Raw genomic sequence first — 22,714 nt, forward strand, 5'->3', positions numbered from 1 at the left:
CCACCGCTCAGAATCCACACGAGAACACCTCAGGAGGTGTCATAAATGGTGTCAATGAAACCACCCCGGCCGCCGGAACGTTGATTCCATTTCGCGGTTGAAAACGACAGTTTGCGGTGCAGTGAGAAACAGGAAGACATTCTTGACAACCTTGGATACTGATGACAACCTCGGACGTTTCTGCCCTTCCCTAATGACATTGTGGGACTGCATTCTCTTGACTTGTTCGCAGCCCTTTGGAGCGCAGCGCGACCGCTATTTTCGCTTTCGTATAGATGTTAGAAAATCTAGGGACCATTAAAAACAATTCAACGAAATCTGAACGTTATCCGAAGCAACAAAGGGTACTTACATCTTTTCAGCGCTCCTGTTTTCCGCCTTCCTGTGCCGTGATTACGTGGAAGTGCAACATTAACATGTACGGTGTAACGGGACTTGCTCCTCTAGCATTACTTTCCTCAACTATATTGTCGATACCAGTACTATTTTTCGAATTTTGGACAGGTCAGTATATCAGTTGTTTTTCTGAAAACTTTCATTTAATTTTATAAATAGTGTGTTATATTTCAAGCTAAATTTTATGAAAAGGAATTATTTTATAAAATATTTTACTTTCGATGTTATTATCGATAAGTACTAGTTCGGAATGTACAGTTAAAGTCATTTTTTTAGACACGTTTGAAATTACGAATTATTAGCACACTTAAAATTTCTATTATTAATTACGCAATCCTGTACTGTTTACCATCTTTATTTCTAAATTCATTTACGAAATAATAATCGAAATTATTAATGCAACTAAAACTAGTAGGAATTCATTTGTTAAGAAAAATTTTAAACCCTTAGGAATAGTGTTATTTCCACGTGGAGTGTGAGAGTCGTAAGCTTGCCTCTGACGTATACTAGGCGCGAATAATGTAATTTCGGCTTTCAGAATGTAAACAATCAAAATACTGTATGATATACTAAAATGAGAGAAAATCAGTCAAAAATATATTTACGTAACAAATTCTGAACAACAATCTTACAGTCTACTTAGTTCAAACTAACCGTGAGGACCTGATGTCAAATTTTCAGCTTCAAGAATCAGACCCCTGGACTTGAAGTAGTGAAGCCATCTCGACAAGACAAGCTAAGTAAACTTGAACGTTTGATATAATCTCGCTCCTCTCAAATCTTCATAAAAGACTTTGTTTATATATTACTTGGACTGGGCATTGTTTAATGTGGACAATTTATATATTACTTGGACTGGGCATTGTTTAATATCGACAATAGATGGAAGAACGAAGGAGGGGGCAGACTACAACGAGAATAAAACGTCACAGAGTCCCTCTAAGATTCCCCCCATCCAAGTTCGGCAACAACCTCACTATCATCCACGCACCTTTGCTGAATGCTTTAGAATTGTACCTTCAGAAATTTCAACATCATATCAACTAGGCCTCTGCTCTAGCGCTTTTGGGTAAGGTAACCCTTTCGACACTTCGTGGATGCGGTTTGTCTACCTTGAGACGTTACAGCAGCCTCGAGACTGAATTGGTGTCCAAGTTTCTGACAGGTGCATGTGTAACGTGCTCAACGAAGCTGAGCGGAAGGCACGGAGAGATCTGCCGAACTGGGGGGTCTTATAACAACGATTTGCCGTTTTATTCACGCACATGTTATAAGTGCACTTTGATGCTTCGTGTTAGCGTTTATCCTTTTTATTTGGGTGGGGGGCGGGGGGAGGCTCATACGTTTTGTGACCTGTTTAATATAGCCCACCACGAATTCCTCTCATGTGCTAATCTTTTCATCTCAGAGCAGCGCTTGCATCCATTGTCCTCAACTACATGCCGAATGTATTCCAAAATATGTCTCCCTCTACAGTTTTTACACTCTGGAGCTCCCTCTAGTACCATGGAAGATACTCCATGATGTCTTAACACATGGTCTATCATCTAGTACCTCCCTCTTGTCAGTTTTTCCCTATATTCCTTTCCTCGCCGATTCTACAGAGAACCTCCTCATTCTTTACCTCATTAGTTCACATAATTTTCAACATTCTTCTGTACCACCACATCTAAAATCGTTCGATTCTTTTCTCTTCCAGTTTTTACACAGTCCGTATTTCGCAACATACAGTGCTTTGTTCCAAACGTACATTCTCAGAAATTTCTTCTTCAAAGCAGGGCCTACGTCTGACATTATTAGACTTCTCTTGGTCAAGAAGAATGCTCTTTTTTCCAGAGCTAGTCAGCTTCTTATATCCTCCTTGCTCTATCCGTGATGGGTTACTTTGTTGCCGAGAGAGCGAAATTTTGTATCTTCGTCTCATCATGATCCCCAATTCTGATGTTAAGCTTCTGGTTCTGCTCATTTCTGCTACTTCTCATTTCTTTCGCCTTTCTGCGATTTAGCCTCAATGCAGTCCTAAGTGACTTTTTGTACTTCCTTCTTTCGTCGATCAGCTGAAGTATTTATTCTGATATCCATTGTTTCTTCTCGTAGTTACATTCCTGGTACATGTGATTTTCTCTGTAACTTCTGTTACTGCTTATTTCAGTTCTGCTTCTGGTGAACTGCCTACTGAGATTCGTTGCCACAGTTTCTGTAGCTTCAGACAACTTGATTCCTTAGTATTCCTTTGTCTGACTTCATTGCCTGTTGGTTTTCCCTGTCTAGTCTTTTAAATTTAAGCCTGCCTTACATAGCTGCTAAATTATGATCGGAATCTGTGTCTGCTCCTGGGTATACCATACAATCCAATATCTGATTACGGAAACTCCGCCTGATCATGACGCAATTCAACCGAAATCTTCTCATACATCCCGACCTTCACCGAGTTCAACTTCTCCTCTTGTGATTCTTCATCAGAAAATTCGCTATTATGAGCTGAAATTTATTGCAGAACTCAAGTACTCTTTCTCCTCTCTCATTCCCGGTACCCAGCCCATTTTCTCCTGTAAGCCTTTCTTCTACTCCTTTCTCTATAATCAAATCCCAGTCCCCCAGGGCTATTAGATTTTCATCTCCGTTTAGGTGTTGAATTACCCGTTCGTTATCCTCATATACTTTCTCCGTCTCTTTATCTTCAGCTTGCGACGTCGGCATGTGTACCTGAAATGTTATCAGAGTTGGCCTACTGTCGATTCCAATGAGAACCACCCTATCAGTGGACTGTTCACAGTAACTCACTCTCCGCCATACCTTCCTATCCATAAAGTATCCTGCTCCCGTTGTACCATTTTCTGCTGTTGTTGATGTTACCCTGTATTTGTCTGACCAGAAATCCTTGTCTTCTTTCCATTTCACTTCACTGACGCCCACTATATCCAGACTGAGCCTCAGCATTTCCCTTTTCTGATATTTTAGCTTCCTTACCACGTTCAAACTTCTGACATTCCACACCCCGACTGGTAAAATGTTACCATTTCGTTGGTTATTCATTCTTGTTCTTATGGTCACCTCCCCCTTGCAGCCCCGTCCTGGTGATCCGAATGGGAGACTAGTCCGGAATCTTTTGCAAATGGAGAGATGATGACGACACTTTTTCAACAACAGGCCACATGTCCTTTGGATGCTCACTACGTATCTTTAATGCAGCAATCTGCATTGCCTTCTGCATCCTCATGTTGCTGATAATCACTGATTATTCCTGCCTGTAGGGCAGTTTCTCATCCCAAGAGCAAGAGAATACCCTGGACCTATGTCCACTCTTGTGCGCTGCTGGGGTTGATGACGATCTGTACAGGAAAAAGATTACACCAGATGAGAACGGCATGACCACCATACCTTCAACAGCTGCTTCCAGATTTGGGGAATCCGCTTTGTAGGGAACCTTTCGTACGACTTAACCAAACTTCTTCAGAAATATGATATAAATATTATACATTTGTCCGCTAACAGGGTGGAAAATGAGTGGCTATACATCTGACTTGTCACCACTTTTGCCATGGAGGCTGCAGATAATGGCAATTCATTAACACAGTGAATCATAGCCTTGAAGGAAGCGAGTAAGTAACGGAGCGGATGACAGGAGGAAGTATGTATCATGGAGTGACTTGTAGTTGGTTTGCGTAAATATGAAACGTGATACTAAGTACAGTAAGTTGTAGCTGAAAATCCACATAATGAAGTACTAAATGTTCATTCATCAATACCTGGACGAATTCCATTTTTGGATTAAGTGTACTAAAGTTTTCTACTAACTCTTTGACCTTTTATGTTTGTCTGTTGAGGAGATCAAAAATGTTGTCGACGTATCTTCTGTAAAAGAGGACTTGTTATTATTTTATTATTTTAATAGCTACATTCAAGACTATTCACAGAAACATCGACGATGAAACCTGCTACAGACCTACCCACATCCAGGTCTTCGGTTTTTCCATAGTATTTGACACTAAATGAAAAATAATTATGAGCTGTCAACAGCGGTAGCGTGCAGCAGATTTCATTAGTCTCGTCTTGTGTAAGTCGGGTATTATTCACAAAATTTTCCTGTATGGGAGAAATTGACTCATTTATTGGAACAGTAGTGTCAATATTTTTTGTAACCGAAGATAGGAGAATACTGTTAGCTGAAAAACGCTACTAGTGAGTAAATCAACTAATTCTTTCCTGTTCCGTATTGAGAAGTTCTACTTGAATACAAAGTTCTCTTGCAAAGTTTTAATACGTATTTATAGACTAGTTCCCCCATGTTACCATACGATTAGAATCGTACTATCGGGTGACCTTCAATTTGGGCACATAACAATGAGGTTTTAGGATTCATTATTTTCATTTTTGCCGTCACATCAGGGCAGAATTAAACTCCTTTGCAAATTGTTCTCTTGGTCAGTTTAGTTCTCCTGGTGCTATTCTTATTAAGGAACTGTAACGTTTTGGCGATGCAGTCAATTTTGTATAAGACTGTGGAAGTACTTTCTTAAACCACTGGTAACTTATTGTTTTTAATGATAAGTAATGAACATTTTTCGATTTATTACGAGAGGCCTTCTATATTAGGTCATTAGCTCTATAAGTGATTTTAATCTTCTCATCTCTGGTGCATGGGGAAACGTCAATGACTATTTTCTAATCCACTGTTAGGGACGTCGCTAGTTTCCTATCTGGATTAGGCTGAATGCCGTGTTTCAGACTCTTACTTAACAATTGCATTCCTTGTTGGTCAAAGCGTATCCCAGAGAGATTAAACACTCCCTCAGCAAACAAGAAAGACCCTCCACGTTAGCACGCTCTTTTTTTAGGTGTAGGGCAGTAACTATATCTTTAATTATTTAACTTGCGAGAGTAGGTGCGAGCGATCGGTTGGACAGTATTCCAAACAACTTGGTTGGCAACTTTCATTCAAACATCCATTTAGTCGTAACACCGAAGTTAAACCGCTGAGACATAAACATCGTGGGAAAGTAGATTAAGATTATCTTTTTCCTTGTATAAACACCTAATGTGGCCTGAAATGAGGAATCTAGTACACTTAAGGAAGTCTTTATTCGGGTGTTAGTTCTTAGATTTGCCTGCAGGTAGACGGGAATCAGATTATGTTGAAGACAATGTTTCTTCAAAATTATGTTCGCCGTAGTCTTTATTACCTTTAACTTATATTTCATTCTTATGATTCACCAAGTTAGTGAACTGCCATTATCTATATCTTGACCAGTCTTAGATATATCACCACATGTAATGGCTGTTGGCGATCCACACAGGAACAAGACTACGCCAGATAAGAACAACATCTGCCCCACGCCATAAGTAATTATTTCTGAATTTTTGAGAATCACTTTTGTGGGGAATCTTTCGTATGACTTAGTCAAACTCCTTCAAAAATACGGAATAAGCACTGCATATGTTGCACCCGTGGTCCAGGGTAGCGTATTTCGTTAGTAATCAAAACGTCATCGGTCCCAGTTTCGAATCCCACCACCGCTTAACTTTTGATTACTAATCAGCATTGGCGGTCAAAGACTTCCGACATAATAAGTCACCCTCATTCTGATAGCGGCCTTGTCAAAGAGGGCGGAGGAGCGGACAGAGGTTCAGGACACTTCTTGTCCTAGGGTTGGGAAACTGCCCCTAAAGGCGGAAGAATTAGCAATGATCAACGGCATGTGGATGCAGATGGCGATGGAAACCACTGCATTAAAGACACGTAAAGTGTATCCACAGGACACACGGCCTGTAACTCAAAAAGTGTCATCACAAAAGATTACGTAACAGTCCCTCATTCTGATCTGAGAGGGGACTGCCAAGGGGGAAGTGACCATGAGACAAATATTGAAAAACCAACGAAAGGATAACATTCTAGGTGTCGGGGCGTGTAATATCAGAAGCTTGAAGTTGGTAGGGAAACTAGAAATCTGAAAAGGAAATGCAAATGCTCAATCTAGATATATTAGGGGTCAGTGAAGTGAAATGGAAAGAAGATAAGAATTTCTGGTCAGATGAGTATCGGGTAATATCAACAGTAGCGGAGCAGAAAATGGTATAATGGGAATAGGACTCGTTATAAACAGGAAGGTAGGGCAGAGAGTATGTTACTGTGAACAGCTCAGTGATAAGGTTGCTCTTATCAGAATGGACAGCAAACAAACACCGACAACGATAGTTTAGGTATACATGTTGACGTCGCAAGCTGAAGATGAAGAGATAAAGAAAGTATATGACGATATTGAAAGGGTAATACAGTACGTAAAAGGAGATCAAAATCCAATAGTCATGGGAGACTGGAATGCCACTGTGAGGGAAGGAGTAGGAGAAAAGATTACAGAAGAATATGGGCTTGGGACATGGAATGGGAGAAGAGAAAGAGTTTTGTAGTAAATTTCAGCTAGTAGTAGCGAATACTCTGTTCAAGCATCGCAAGAGGAACTATACTTGAAAAAGACCGGGTGATACGAGGGGATTTCAGTTAGATTACATCATGGTCAGACAGAGATTACGGTATCAGATACTGGATTGTAAGGTGTACCCAGGAACAGATATAGACTCAGATCACAATACAGTAGTGAGAAAGAGTAGGCTGAAGTTTAAGAGATTAGTCATGAAGAATCAATACGCATAGAAGTGCGATACGGAAGTGCTAAGGAATGACAAGATGCGTTTGAAGTTCTCCAAGGCTATAGATATAGCAATAAGGAATAGCTCACTAGGCAGTACGGCTGAAGTTGAATGGAAATCTCTAAAAAGAGCCATCACAGATGTTGGAAAGAAAAACATAGATACACAGAAGGAACGGCGAAGAAACCATGGGTAACAGAAGAAATACTTCAGTCAATAGATGAAAGGAGGAAGTACAAAAATGTCCCGGGAAACTGAGGAGTGCAGAAATACAAGTCACTGAGGAATGAAATTAACAGGATGTGTAGGGAAGCTAAGGCGAAATGTCTGCATGAAAAATATGAAGAAATTGGAAAGGAAATGATTGTCACAACGACAGACTGAGCATACAGGAAAGCCAAAACAACCTTCGCTGTCATTAAAATCAAGCGTGAAGCATTAAGAGTGCAGCCGGAATTCCGTTGTTAAATGCAGATGAGAGAGCGGGTAGGTGGAAGCAATACATTGAAAGCCTCTATGAGGGGAAACATTTGTCTGATGTGATAGAAGAAGAAACAGGAGTCGATTTAGAAGAAATTGGGGATCCAGTATTAGAATCAGAATTTAAAAGACCTTTGGAGAACTTAAGATCAAATAAGGCAGAAGGGATAGATAACATTCCATCAGAGTTTTTAAAATCATTGGGGGAAGTGGCTACAAAACTTCTATTCACGACGGTGAGTAGAGTCGATGAGTCTGGCGGTAGCCATTTGACTTTCGGAAAAATGTCATCCACACAGTTCCGAAGACTGCAAGAGCTGACAGGTGCAAGAATTATCGCACAATCAGCTTAACAGCTCATGCATCAAAGATGCTGACAAGAATAATATACAGAAGAATGGAAAAGAAAATTGAGGATGCGCTAGATGACGATCAGTTCGGCTTTAGGAAAGGTAAAGGCACCAGAGAGGCAATTATTACGTTGCGGTTGATAATGGAAGCAAGACTAATCATGACAAGTTCATAGCATCTGTCGACATGGAAAATGCGTTCGACAATGTAAAGTGGTACAAGATGTTCGAAATTCGGAGAAAAATAGGGGTTAGCTATAGGGAGAGACGGATGATATACAATATGTACAAGAGCCATTAATAAAATTGGAGACCAAGAACGAAGTGCTCGGATTAAAAAGGGTGTGAGACAAGGAAGTAGTCTTTCGACCCTACTGTTCAATCTGTACATTGAAGAAGCAATGATGGAAATAAAAGCAAGGTTCAGGAGAGGTATTAAAAATCAACGTGAAAGGATAACAATTATACGATTTGCTGATGAGATTACTGTCCTGAGTGAAAGTGAAGAAGAATTACAGGATCTGCTGAATGGAATGGATAATCTAATGAGTACAGATTATGAATTGAGAGTGAATCGAAGAAAGACGAAAGTAATGAGAAGTAACAGAAATGAGAACAGCGAGGAACTTAACATCAGGACTGATTGTCACGAAGTAGATGAAGTTAAGGAATTCTGCTACCGAGGCAGTAGAATAACTAATGACGGACGGAGCAAGGAGGACAACAATAGCAGATTAGCAATGGCAAAAAGGGCATCCCTGGTCAAGAGAAGTCTACTAATATCAAATATCGATCTTAATTTGAGGAAGAAATTTCTGGGTATGGACGTCTGGAGTACAGCATTGTGTGGTAGTGAAACATGGACTGTGGGAAAACCGGAACAGAAGAGAATCGAAGCATTTGAGATGTAATACTATAGACGAATGTTGGAAATTAGGTGGCCTGATCAGATAAGGAGTCAGTAGGTTCTGCGCAGAATCGGAGAGGAAAGGAATATGTGGAAAACACTGATAAGGAGAAGGGACAGGATGATAGGACATCTGTTAACACATGAGAGAATGACTTCCATGGTATCAGAGGAAACTGTAGAGGCCAAAAACTGTAGAGGAAGACAGAGTTTGGAATACATGCAGCAGATAATTGAGGACATAGGTTGGAAGTGCTACTCTGAGACGAAGAGGTTACCACAGTCAGTAGACTGATGACCAAAAAAAGCACTGTATAGTCGGCTAACAACGTGCACAGCTCTTATATTCATGACGAACAGGCACACACTTACAAATTTAATGATTCTGGGATATATAGGAGTGACTGCACTGAATATGATGCTGAATACATTGTACAAACAGGTAGGATGTTTAAGACGAGATTCTGCAAACATTTATTGAACAAAACTGGTAAGGTCATAAACCACTTGGCTTTTGCTGAAGATTTGAAAGCTAGCCACCACCAACCGTCTACCTTAAATAATTCGAAATTTACAAGAAATGGTCACAAGTGAAAATTCAAACTTTGCGACAAACTAAAATTGCTTTATTACGGAGGACTTCAAACACAAGTCACACATGATATTACTGTCATAATTCAGTTATTATAAAATATTTTTTAAAGAAAAAGTAGCCTACATACTGGCACTATTGATAAAACCAGTGGGTTAAGCAGCAGTTATTAAGTTCGCAACTGTATTCCTTTCGCTTTTGCCTCATTAAAGTAACCATTTCAGAGAGAGGGGAATATCATTTTGGAATCAAAAAGACGGTGCCAGTCACTAGGGATGTCAGCTACTGGAGGAGGTGTCATGTACTAGGGAACGTAGTCTTCCATTCATTCCATCTGAAATATATTGGCATAAAACCAGAGAGAAAGCATATCAGGGGAAAATGGTAATAATGCAAGATAGTCTGAAACTGTCATGGTTCCCTACTGCCTGAAATGCTGATATCAGAGTCAAAATCAAACTATCTGATGTGGAAAGTGCTAGCTCATGAGGAACCGGTCAGATATTTATCAAACTTCGTGGAGGTGTTCATCACGCAGTGGGTATTACTTGACTAAATTTCAATGCGAATCTGTTGCTGTCTGCGTTTGTCAGTTCAGAGTCGCAGATAACATGCAGCTAAATAGCTATATAAATTTTGGTTGTTGATGGGCAAGCTAATACGTATCATAGTAGATAACAACAAATTATTTTTGTTAATATCACTGTATATCATGCAAAAGAAAATGGTCACACGTTTCTATCTACATATTCATGATATGTAAGGTAAGCTTAAATGGTCTCTGTTTCTCAAGTATTATTGTACAACAGCACCAAGTGCACTCAGTAAATGACAACGTTTGTAGACTACGTCGAGAGTATCCATAGAACGTAGCCACAACTGTAATGATACAAGTCCTGAGCGCTGAAGCTCAAAATAAATCAAACTATGTTAAACCACAAAATAAATGAAATTTCCGAGCATGTATAACTCACGATAAACAGTACACGCTCTCACAACAGCACATGAGGAAGCTGATAAAGTTCGAGAAACCACGGAAGTTCGAGTTGCAAGTGAACGCCTGAAAAATGTCTCAGGTGCCTAGAGCACCCACACATTAAACTCTAAATTAAAACGGGTACTCGAGGCCAAACAGGTGAGTAGACTGACATACCTCCTATCTCATTCATGGTCCCAAATTCGAGTATTCCACTCCAGTTTCTGATCGTCTTTATATAGCCGTAAATTGCACTCCCTCTCATGGTTGGTCATTAGGCTCAGACTATTCACCAGTACAGTTATTCTATAATCGTAAAAGTTAGGAGTTACAGGTACAAATGCACAATTCTGTGGTGATTAAAATAGAGTATTGTCGGGGGTTGTACGGTTAATAGTTCACTCACAGTTTACAAAAAGGTTATCACGATGGTAGCACACTTTCATCAAGTGATTATCAGTGTTTAATACTTTAAAAGAAACGTGACATCTCATCTTTTTGTAAAATGAACCGTTCGTTCCGTGAGTGCAAATACTTTTATCGTAGATTCTATACTATTTGGATTAAGGGTGACTTTGGTAGTGTGTATTATCGCTGGCTGGAATTAACGTAATAAATTACGGAAAACTTACATTGTAAATACTGTGATTGATATGTTAGAAGGTCTAGTTACTACTGACTATAGCAGTCTTCCATGTTAAATTAATCTATTTTTATACCGATTCTGCATGTACCCGACATATCTCAATGATTTATTTAGTTGGTGAAAAAGATTCTTGTACCTTGCAATCTTACCCTTCCACACATCACATTTAAAATTCTCTGTCGCTGCACAAGTTCTGAAAGCTTAGAGAGGCGTAAGATATGCAAAAGAAAAACTTTTTACTTATCTTCATTTTCTCTTGTTGTTGGCCCCAGTCTTGCGTCTAGGAGTACATTCTTGTGGCTGAAATTTTGACTTACTGGGTTGTAGTTGACTAAATAACTGATAAAGTACTATTTGTTGTTATGAATTTATTTTACTTTATGCCATTCTTCTACATCGCACCGACTATACAATTTCCGATTCGGGACATAAATTCACATTGTTGCTGACAAGATTAGAAATTCGTCTGCATCCATCAGAACCATGTCCAATGCTCCTACATTCTGTGGTACTCACAATATTCCAAAGAGTTTACAAAACAAAAGAGTTCACAAACTTTCTTGACAAAAGAAGAATCATCACTAAGATATAACATTATTTTATAAGTGAATCGAGGAATAAATTTAATAATTAGCATCAGATTGTGCAATTAATACTATGAATTTTAAGTATGCCAGATATTTCGTAGTTTCAACTATTTTTTGAAAGAAGAGTAGTTTTAACGGTTAGGACCCATACATATCGACTGTTACAAATTAATTTATTTTTATTCATTTTAGCCTGAAATATAATACATCGTATACAAAATCATATGAAATTCATTTAGTTAAACAGCTTGGAATGTCCAGCTGTAGAATAACCGATAGTATAAATGGTATCGGTTATTACTACAAAAAAAGGTAATGCTAGAGAAAAGTGTCCCATTACAACCTCCACATGTGTTCTGATGAGCTCCTTAAGCTGACATTTTGATTAATGTTGTACCATTTTTTTGTCAACTGTAATCAGTTTGAACGATTTCTGTGTTATATCTTTATTCGACTTCCTGTACCTTTGGTGATTTGTATGAGACCTATATAAATGTCCGCTTAATTGAGTAGCACGTCACGCTTTTTAGTATGAGATGTCATGTAACACTGTAAATTTTTTGGTGCCGTGAACGCGAACATACGTTGAAAATACATTAGCCCGTCTACTACCTTCCTTGGCGGTAGCTCCCCAAGGGTGTGACCCACGACTTCTGCGACTAAATCTGTTTGACAGACCCACAAGCGCTGACAGTTGCCCACCTGGAGTTTGGCAGAATACTGGATGTGTCATACTTAACGTGAGAACATTCCGTATGTAATATTACACCCTGTATGTTGCGCAGTATCGATTATCATTCTTTTTGCTGTTTCCTCTAGTGCAGATAAATTTCAACAAACCAGTGGAAGATCTCATAAGAATATGACTGGGAATGAAGGGCTTCAAATGTGTCCTAATAACACAAGATCAATGTGTTAAGAAAATATGGAAAGAAATTTGTAGAAAGTAACGCTGACTTCATAAAACTAGCTCTGAGTCTATCGATTATTTAAAGACAAGGCCTCATGCAAAAGGGAATAAGCAAACAGAAGTGTCCCAATAATCTGAAGTACTTCTTTCAAAATGCATAAGACTGAAACAACACACTTCTGATATTTGTGAAAACTGAAGTTCACTTTCAGTGTATTTGTTGCCAACTTTGATTTATAGCAGTGGGAGATGGACTTTAAATGACAAAAGATTAGAAAAACTATGGTGATCGAGTGAACAATACACAGTTGCATGGGAGAAGAGTGGATATTAGGAGGCAGAAATGGGGTTGTGGACCAGGTGACGCAAGCGGACATGGTATGAAGTAAAAATGAAAAAAAAAATTGGTATTTAGAGGAGAAACTCTTGTGGGGCGGCGGGTAATAATCTAATAATCTCCGTTATTCGTTATGAAAAAACTCTTAAATGGTCTGTGCGTGATTTTAACTTACTTTCGCCTTTAACAAGAGTCTTAAAACTATTTTTGCGGTCAGCCAGAAAGCGATGGAGAACATACTGACCTTAATTTCCAGTCTGGAAGTTCGCATTTTTCTTTGTGCTCACTGAAAGAAAATATTCTTACTTGCTGTTTACGCAGCAGGATCGGGAACCATGACTATAAATAAAAGTTTTGAGTTTGAACAGGCTGATATATTCTGTGAAATTTCACATGCACAAAATGTCTTAGTGTTCTATCTTATGTACCTATCGGATAGAGCACTGTTAACAGTTCAGAGGCGACCTCTACGGAAGGTTCCAAGTAAAATGATCTGTCGCCCTGACTTATAATCAACAAACGTTAACTGCTAGCCTTAAAAGTGGAAAATAATCTTGCTACTTGCCACGAGGGTTTGGCAACACTATGGGAGGGAGGCACACAAACAGTTACGTCCGTGAAAGCTAAATGATCCAGGAGGGCGTACAGTCCTCACGAGCTCACTTTCTACTTCTATCGAAAACTCATTCAAGTCGGCCCAATCCTGACGTCATCCGGGGAACAATGCACTCAGGTGTTTGACTGACGTGAACAGACTGATATCTCTGTGCGAAGTGTCTCTTCCCATTGTCTCTTTGCTTGCAGTTATATAAGGGCGCAGCGGATGTCTGCCATCAACGGCCCTAGGCACAGCAGGCAGTAATTAAATGGCCTCTTCATCGACCATTTATTAATTAATATCTCCATGGATTAACAAATAACAATGCTCTTAACTTCTATACAAACAGAGTTAAGTTTGCATATGTTACTGACAAAGTTTTACCTGGACTGCATTGAAACTTTATCAGTTAGTATTTTTAGAATGGAACCGACAGTAGAACGTGACCTCTGAACTGCCTCTTTAAGATTACTTGTAATTATTATTACTCACGATACAGTCTCGAAACTTGGTACACTTGTATTATTGCATGAATATAATCGAGTGCTTCAAGTAGAACTTTCTGTTACAAGTACAAATGATACTTTATCTATCATGAATAACGACATTTTCATTCTAAGTCTGGTTTTTAGTAAATAACTTGAAAAGGAGTATGCTTATTGGTGTCACATATACAATGTTTTCACATGTAACTTAGATTATATACGAATTTTTGTCTTTCTGAGTCTAATATTTAGCGGCTTCAATTTTTCTTAAAATGCCAATTTTGGCCGAAATATTGATCTGATCAAGTTGAGACATGTAGCTTTTAGGTGATGACAACCATTTACATATTCTGAACAATTTTTAGCTTTGTAGTCTTATTATTCAGTGCTATTTATTTTTTCCTTAAGATAATATATTTTGCCTAATATATTCATTTGATTATTCTGAGATCTTACAGTGTTAACATTAATATACTTAAGTCTACAATGGCGAAGTTTGGAAAAGTTGTTTTAACTTTTAATTTCAGCCGGCCTTTGTGGACGAGCGGTTCTAGGCGCTTCAGTCTGGAACCGCGCGACCGCTACGGACGCAGGTTCGAATCCTGCCTCGGGCATGGATGTGTGTGATGTCCTTAGGTTAGTTAGGTTTAAGTAGTTCTAAGTTCTAGGGAACTGATGACCCCAGATGTTATGTTCCATGGTGCTCAGAGCCATTTGAACCATTTTTAAGTTCATTCTTAGATTAAAATTCAGTCGTTTGTATGTTAAGCACTGGCGCATTATAATCATGTGGCGCAGGTTGTAATCAACTGGGGTAAGCACCGGTACACTCACTCCCCTCTGCACCTCTTACAGTGATACAGCGTTTGTTTAGCCTCACCATAATAGGGAATAGTACAAGCAGGAAAGAGGTAGAGTTGACAGTATGGATAAATACTGACGCTGATCCGTTTGTCTAGGGGAAGAAGTGAATTGCAGTTTCGTTGGTAGAGTTTACAGAGTGTATATATGAGGTTGAGAAAAAAAGTATACCTGGGTCCATTTTTCATTGTTAATAGAATGGTTAAAGTGCACTTTCTTTTTAACGGTATGTGAGCCATAGGGATTATGTAATGAAACTTTGTAATGCTCTTATGTCTGTGACTATATTGGTTCGAGATGTCAACAGTAATCTTGTACACGCAGGGACGGCACCTCCACTTTGGAGGGTTGTCTTCCACATGGAGCAGGGCGACAAGGATTATATAAAGAACCTTACTAAAGCTGTTAAATTTGTGTTTGTGTTGCTTTCAGATGGTAACCGGTAATACTGCACACACACAGTAACAACGTGTCCCCCTTCAGTGTTGTGACTTACGTGATACAGGGTAGGAGAGAGTGTATAATGAACATTTGTAGTGATGAAGTGTTTTTGTTTGTGTTGGCTGCAGATGACAGGCAATGCACAGTGAACTTCCGCGCCTTGATGCACAGAATTGTTGCATAATAAGCCTTTTTAATGGTGTTCTTGTGTTTGTTTTAGATCCAGATATCATAGAGCGATGTTGCTCATGTAACGTCACCGACACCAGACTGGGATGCTGTGCCAAGCATGATCGGTTAGCGTACAAAAACAGCTATTGCTTTGCAGATGGCTGCAATGGCTCCAACTTAGAGTTTTAAAGAGAAAATGACGCTGATGACATCTAAAGTACGCCAGGACGTCACTTCTGTTATCTATTACGTCCTCTGTCAACACACGTATGCTTACTAAACTGAAATATATTGCAGCATGCCACACATATGTTTAAAACATTTAATATATACTAAATAAACTGCAGAATCAAATTTACCTGGATTTAATTTCATATATATTTACAGCCTTTATTTAATCATCATCCATGTCCTCTGCAGATTCAGTATCAACTGTGGGACATTTCTGAGTCATAATTATAGGAGAGCAAAAGAGACCTGTTCAGGAAGGTCACTCATTCTGTAAATTTTTACAAATAACTGGTAGAGCCAGAATATTACAAGTCTCTTTTCAATACTGTTAATGCCAATAACAGAACGGGCATCTGAAGCTGTTTGTTATGTATTACATTCTGCAACAGTTTCAAAACTCTTAATGTCAGACAGTAACTGTGTACTAAAGAATAAATGAAATGTCTCTCTGGATCATTAATATTTGAACTATTCAGGTCTACCTTGTTGAATGAACAGTTTATTTCAATATATGTATTCCACTGATTAAATACGTTTGCATAACTAAAGAAGATTATTTTTAATCAAAACCTGGAATGTAGAAATACGAAACTGTCATCGAACCCAACTATAAATTTATTCGAAAAATGTGAATAAATGATTACTGTAGTCTCAGAGAGATAATGTCAATATATACTCAACGGAAAATTGCTTCAGTAATTTACTCAATTTTATCTCAGTGACAGTCTTCAATTGAGATCGATCTGAAGAATTATCGACTTTATTCGCCACATGTACAGAGGTAATGTATCTTTGATCATTTTTTAGTACATCTTGTTCACAAAATAATAAACAACCCAGATTCGCTTCCTTGCCAAATATACCTCTGTCTGATGCTTTGACAGTCACGTAGTAAGACAGTTATCGCAGTAAAACTGAGTGATCCACAGACCTTTAGCTAAATGTTGTCGATACTGCTAAACTGAGAAGAAAGGTAAGGACATTATTTCATCTTAAATAAGAGCTTTAGACACGGCCAGACTATCACATATTTTGTAGGGACGTTCCAAATTCTATTGACAAACTATCAAAGATTTATTAACTGAATTTTCCTTCTTTGTTTGGCAGACCATCAAAATGTATTAAAAAACAAAAACGCTTCCTGATGTTCTGCAAAAATGTATGAATTGGCTTTCGGGTTCGTAGGGCATGTTTAGTATATTTATTTGGTCATGAGGTGACTTTTGGCTTCTTTGGGCATAATTTAATATCGCAAGCACTGTAATAATGATGTGCAACTTTCGCAGATATCAACTGCAAGAAGATACAAAAAGTGATGTACAATGCTTACATATGAACATATTGTTTCTTCGTCACATAGAGATAACGGCATTAACTAAAAAGGGGAGGGGAACAAAGTTTCTTATGTGGAGATTCATTTAACAACTGATGAGAAACAAAATGATTTTACGATTTGAATGTAGTATTTGTAATTAAAATATACCTTAACAAAAGGGAAAAAGGAAATTGAGTCTGATCCTTTAATACTAAGCTGTGAATTTGTGTCATGAGTTTGTTGATTTCCAGTATTTCCAGTAGGACCACATTTCTGCTATTCATATGTTAAACTTCACATTCTACAGCATACAAAAAGTTTTCTGTTGAAATAATGTACGGCAAGATTGGAATTTTCTTCCTTAATCTCCAGCTTCTCTCATGTTTAGATAACCTAACTTCCACAGCATTGCCTGACTGACCAATATATACTGTATCACACTGCTTCTGTATGATTTTATACAATTTGTCTTTACAATTGAATCAAAATATTTACTATTACATAACAACTGTTGGTTACGAACAGGTGTTGTCGATGGTTTATCTGTTGTTAACTGCCACAGTTTTTCTTTTTGACGCAATACATTTGGTGGAGAGCTGCATTTACGCCTTTACAACACCTATTCACATGCAGGTTTAAGAGGAAAGCAATCTCTAACAATGTCATTCAGCTGTTTTGAACATAGGCGATTGCATTGTCAGAGTGAACCAATTCCTCCTTAGTCCTGTCTTTCAACATCTACCAAAAGTTTTGATGGCAGATTTCGTTGAACAAATACAATCCACCATCAAATCAATAAACCATTATATCTTAAACCAATACCTGTTGTTGTCGTTATTGTTGTTGTGGTCTTCAGTCCAGAGACTCGCTTGATGCAGCTCTCCATGCTACTCTATCTTATGCAAGCCTCTTCGTCTCCGAATAACTACAGCAACGTACACCATTCTGAATCTGCTTAGTGTATTCATCTCTTGGTCTCCCTCTAGGATTTTTACCCTCCACTCTTCCCTCCAATACTAAACTGGTGATCCCTTGATGCCTCAGAACGTGACCTACCAACCGATAACTCCTCCTAGTCAAATTGTCACAAATTCCTCTTCTCCCCAGTTCTGTTCAGTACCTTCTCATTAGTTATGTGATCTACCCATCTAATCTTCAGTATTCTTCTGTAGCACCACATTTCGAAAGCTTCTATTCTCTTCTTGTCTTCACTGCTTATTACCTTTGTTTTACTTCCATACATGGCTACACTCCATAGAAATATTTTCGTAAAAGACTTCCTGTCCCTTAAATCTATACTTCTTCAGAAACACTTCCCTTGCCATAGCCAGAATACATTTTATATCCTCTCTACTTCGACCATCATCAGCTATTTTTCTCCCCAAATAGCAAAACTCATTTACTACTTTAAGTGTCTCATTTCCTAATCTGATTCCCTCAGCATCAACCGACTTAATTCGACTACATTCCATTATCCTTGTTTTGCTTTTGTTGATGTTCATCTTATATCGTCCATTCAAGACATTGTCCATTCCGTTCAACTGCTCTTCCAAGTCCTTTTCTCTCTCTGACAGAATTACAATGTCAACAGCGAACCTCAAATTTTTTATTCGTTCTCCATGGATTTTAATACCTACTCCGAATTTTTATTTTGTTTCCTTTATTGCTTGCTCAATATACAGATTTAATAACGTTGGGGATAGGCTACAACCCTGTCTCACTACCTTCCCGACCACTGCTTCCCTTTCATGCCCCTCGACTCTTATAACTACCATCTGGTTTCTGTACAAGTTGTAAATAGCCTTTCGCTCCCTATTTTATACCTACTCTCTCCAGAATCTGAAGGAGAGTCTTTCAGTCAACATGGTTAGAAGCTTTTTCTAAATTTACACATGCTCGAAATGTAGGTTTGCCTTTCCTTAATCTATCTACTCAGATAAGTCATAGGGTCGTTATTGTCTCTCGTGTTCCAACATTTCTACGGAACCCAAACTGATCTTCTCCGAGGTCTATCTGTACCAATTTTTCCAATTGTTTGTAAAGAATTAGTGTTAGTATTTTGCAATCACGATTTATTAAACTGATAGTTCGTTGATTTTCACACCTGTCAACACCTGCTTTCTTTGTTATTGGAATTATTATATTCTTCTTGAAGTCTGAGGGTATTTTGCCTGTCTCACACATCTTGCTTACCAGATGGAAGAGTTTTGTCATGGCCAGCTCTCTCAAGGCTATATACTTCTTAATGTGAATCTTGTGGCTCCTGCATTATACAGATTACTTAAATTGTATAAAGATGGTATTCCATTATGCCCATTAGTGTAATCAATTTCTGAACCTTGTTATTTACTAGGGAAAGGGTTACATTATATCACTTAATAAAAAAGAAATTTAATACCTAATTTTAGTAGCAAGAAATAGATGGCTGTTATTGATAAAAGTAAAGATGTGTAAATCCATTTCAATTCTAAAGAAGTATCGTTTGATGTTACTAGTTAATTTTGAAATGTTCCTACTGATGAGTTTACAAACATATTAACAGATCTTTTACAGTTTTATAGAGATCAGTGTTATAGTCAGTCTGAGATCTAGGTATGGGTTCACCTCTCAGTCCTATACTATCTGAATTTTTCATGGACAATTTGGAACAAACTTTCGTAAAAAAACAGCCACAGAATTGGATTTTAATGTAATGATTCGGATATGTGGACCAGAACCACTAGACAATGAAATACATTAAACTCATTTAAAACAGAAAATTCACTTCAAAATGGCATTGGGAGATTCTACAATAAATTTATTTGACCTTAATATAGATATTACCCTAAGGAGACACTTATTCAGCAAATAATAAAGAAATCCGTGCAAGCTCACAGCACCCATGCTGTCACAAACATGGAAGTTTCCATTTGATAGAGCATCACCTAATATCTGTTCTGTTATCCAAACAGGCTTCTATATAGGACTGTAGACCGCCAAAATTTCACTTCCTGCGATGACAACAGGGCTACACTGAGCGATAATATACTAAGCAAAAAAAAAAAAGCCTAAAAATACACCACTTCTGTATTCTGACTAAAAGCAGTCCCTCAATAGCTGTAAAGCCTGGTGCATAATCCCATATGCTGATAACGTTTCAGATGATCTGGAACAAAATTTAAAGTATCGCAACTACAGACATGCATTTTCTAATACCTACGTTATATAAAATTTTTTATTCAATAGTAAAGACAAATTACAAACCTTGGCTCAGAGTTGTTTGTATAAAATCATATGCAAGCAATGTGACTACATGTATAATGGTCAGTCAGACAAAGCTGTGGCAATAATCAGGCTAAAGCTATTTTTTCCCCTTTTATTAGATTACGTTTTAGTTGCTGTTTTAGTTAACGCAACTACTCCTACGTCACAAAAAATGTGGTTGTTTCCTACGTATACACTGCATGACACTTTCGTATCTTCAGTACAAATAAAACACGATTATTATCTGCGTTTGTGACATTCAGTTGTCACATGAACATGGCATAAGATGCCGATATTCAGTGTGCAACCAAATAAAAATAATTTTGCAGAACATTAGGAAGTGTTTTCCTATTTAATTTTTCAGAAATTCATCAGATTTGTTGGCTGCTTGGTTTAACAAACCCTTGAGCCTCCCTGTTTGTATGCCGAGTAATTTGTTTTGTGTATTACCTAAAATACTTTAAGGCTATATTACACTAAGTACACCACATACCCGCACAAATACGTGTACTACGAAGTGTATAAGACATTTTGTGAGGAAACATTTCCATCGACGTATTGTTCGCAACACAGCCACACATGTTGTTTTGCTTTTTGTGATAACATCACAAGAGCATTTCAGACTGCTCTAACTGATTTCGACTTTCTAGTGGTCACCGTCTGAGTAAGAGCACATGCTGCAGGCGGCAGCCTTATGTTCCCGTAATGGAAATACTTCGTCATCATTTAGAAGTGAAGACAAAGAAACAGAACTGCCACTGCAACTGTTTACTGACTTGAATAATTCCTTACAGATCATTAACAACCTACAAAAGAGTGATTTGCAATGACTGATATTAGTAATTAGCACCAATTGTTTGTTGTGGTGAAGTTGCAGGTTAGCGTAGAGCAAAGTAAGGTACTTTTTATGTGTTCTTATTTAAGCTAATATGCGTTTTGGCCTTTCACACATCTTGGAGTAGCGTCACACGTCTCTGGGTCTTCAGTAGGTACATCGTTAAAACATCGAGAGAAAATTGCATGTTGCAACTAACTTTCTATTCTGCTTGTTAGTATTCCAATTTTAGCGTTTGTAGAATGGCACAAACACTTTCCTTTTCCGTACTGCACAAAAACAGCCCAGTAAGCGCCATTTCACCGAACCACATGGCGGAATGGTGAGCTGGCAACATGGCGGGATACTAAGCTGGATTTGTGCAATATAGAAGTGGAAAGTGTCACATCTATAAAGGCGAAAATTGGAATACCAACAAGCAGAGTAGAAAGGCAGCTGCAGCAACCATCTTTGTTTTAACGATATACCTACTGTAGATCCAGCTATACATTACGATAAATGAGGATTGGGTGAAAGCCTGAAATGCATATTAGCTTAAATAAAAATACATAAAAAGTGGCTGGGTGCCCTATTTCTTAAAATAATCCACAGACCACAGAGCTTAACAACCAAGAGAAAGAATAGGTTATTAATAAAATAAATAGTATAGTAATCATTGTAATACGGTACTTAAAAATTACTAAACGGTATTAGCCAAGTACTGGGATGTGTTATTCAGTTATAAACATTCTGTGAACTTAGGAAATATAAATAACACAGTCAAATTAGACCATTGAACACATTTTAAGAGTACCTCTTGTACCTGAACATAGCCAGGAAATTATAATACAAGACTACAATACTTCGAGTATGCGCAATATACATCTATGGTATTACATCTCTTTGGTATATATATAAAGGGACTTGTAAGCTATTACAGTGCACAATACTACTACTTGACAGAAGACAGAAGAGAGGCTTACACGTGGAACTTATATATATATATACTAATAACTGGACTTGTAACAAAATCAAAACATGAAAATCTGTATATTAAAATTCTACTCAATCTACTGACTCCAGGTGCTAGGAATCAGACAGTCCGCAGCTCGTGGTCTTGCGGTAGCGTTCTCGCTTCCCGCGCACGGGGTCCCGGGTTCGATTCCCAGCGGGATCACGGATTTTCTCTGCCTCGTGATGACTGGGTGTTGTGTGTTCTTCATCATCATCATTAACACACGCAAGTCGCTGAAGTGGCGTCAACTAAAAAGGACTTGCAATACGGCGGCCGAACTTCCCCGCATGGGGCCTCCCGGCCAACAATGCCGTACGATCATCATCATCAGTAATCAGACAAAAGAAAATTTGTAAATCCGTATGTCATGAGCATACATCAAAGGTCTCTGCTACTAAAGGCATGCATTTACATATCCTTCTGTATGTAGCGATTTCTTAAGTGCAATAAAGGGATCACACCCTACCTGATTCTGTAACACTGCCTCCTCCACCATCTGCTGTTGGCACGACACATGATGTGAGATAACGTCTTCCAGGTATTCGCCAAAGCAAACCCTTCCGTTGGTTGCTGCAGGGCACAGCGTGGCTCATCACTGGTTTCCAGCCATCAGCATTCCAATGGCGACGATGTTTACACCAACTCAAGCGTCGTTTGCACTGACGACAGAAATGTGTAGCTCATGAGGAGCTGCTCGACCATTGTAACCCT

At 38.4% G+C, this 22,714-nt stretch overlaps 1 protein-coding gene across 1 annotated transcript in view; it reads left to right on the top strand.

The window, feature by feature from the left end:
• Positions 1 to 15,743, top strand: part of LOC124776546 — a 28,530-nt gene extending 12,787 nt beyond the window's left edge. The window contains exon 3 of the mRNA XM_047251576.1: positions 15,435 to 15,743. Within this exon, the coding sequence (XP_047107532.1) occupies positions 15,435 to 15,574 (140 nt within the window). The 3' untranslated portion in view covers positions 15,575 to 15,743. The remainder of the gene's footprint in view (positions 1 to 15,434) is intronic.
• The last annotated feature ends 6,971 nt before the right edge of the window (positions 15,744 to 22,714 follow it).

Source organism: Schistocerca piceifrons, chromosome 2 (genome assembly GCF_021461385.2).
Source record: "Schistocerca piceifrons isolate TAMUIC-IGC-003096 chromosome 2, iqSchPice1.1, whole genome shotgun sequence".
NCBI lineage: Eukaryota > Metazoa > Arthropoda > Insecta > Orthoptera > Acrididae > Schistocerca > Schistocerca piceifrons.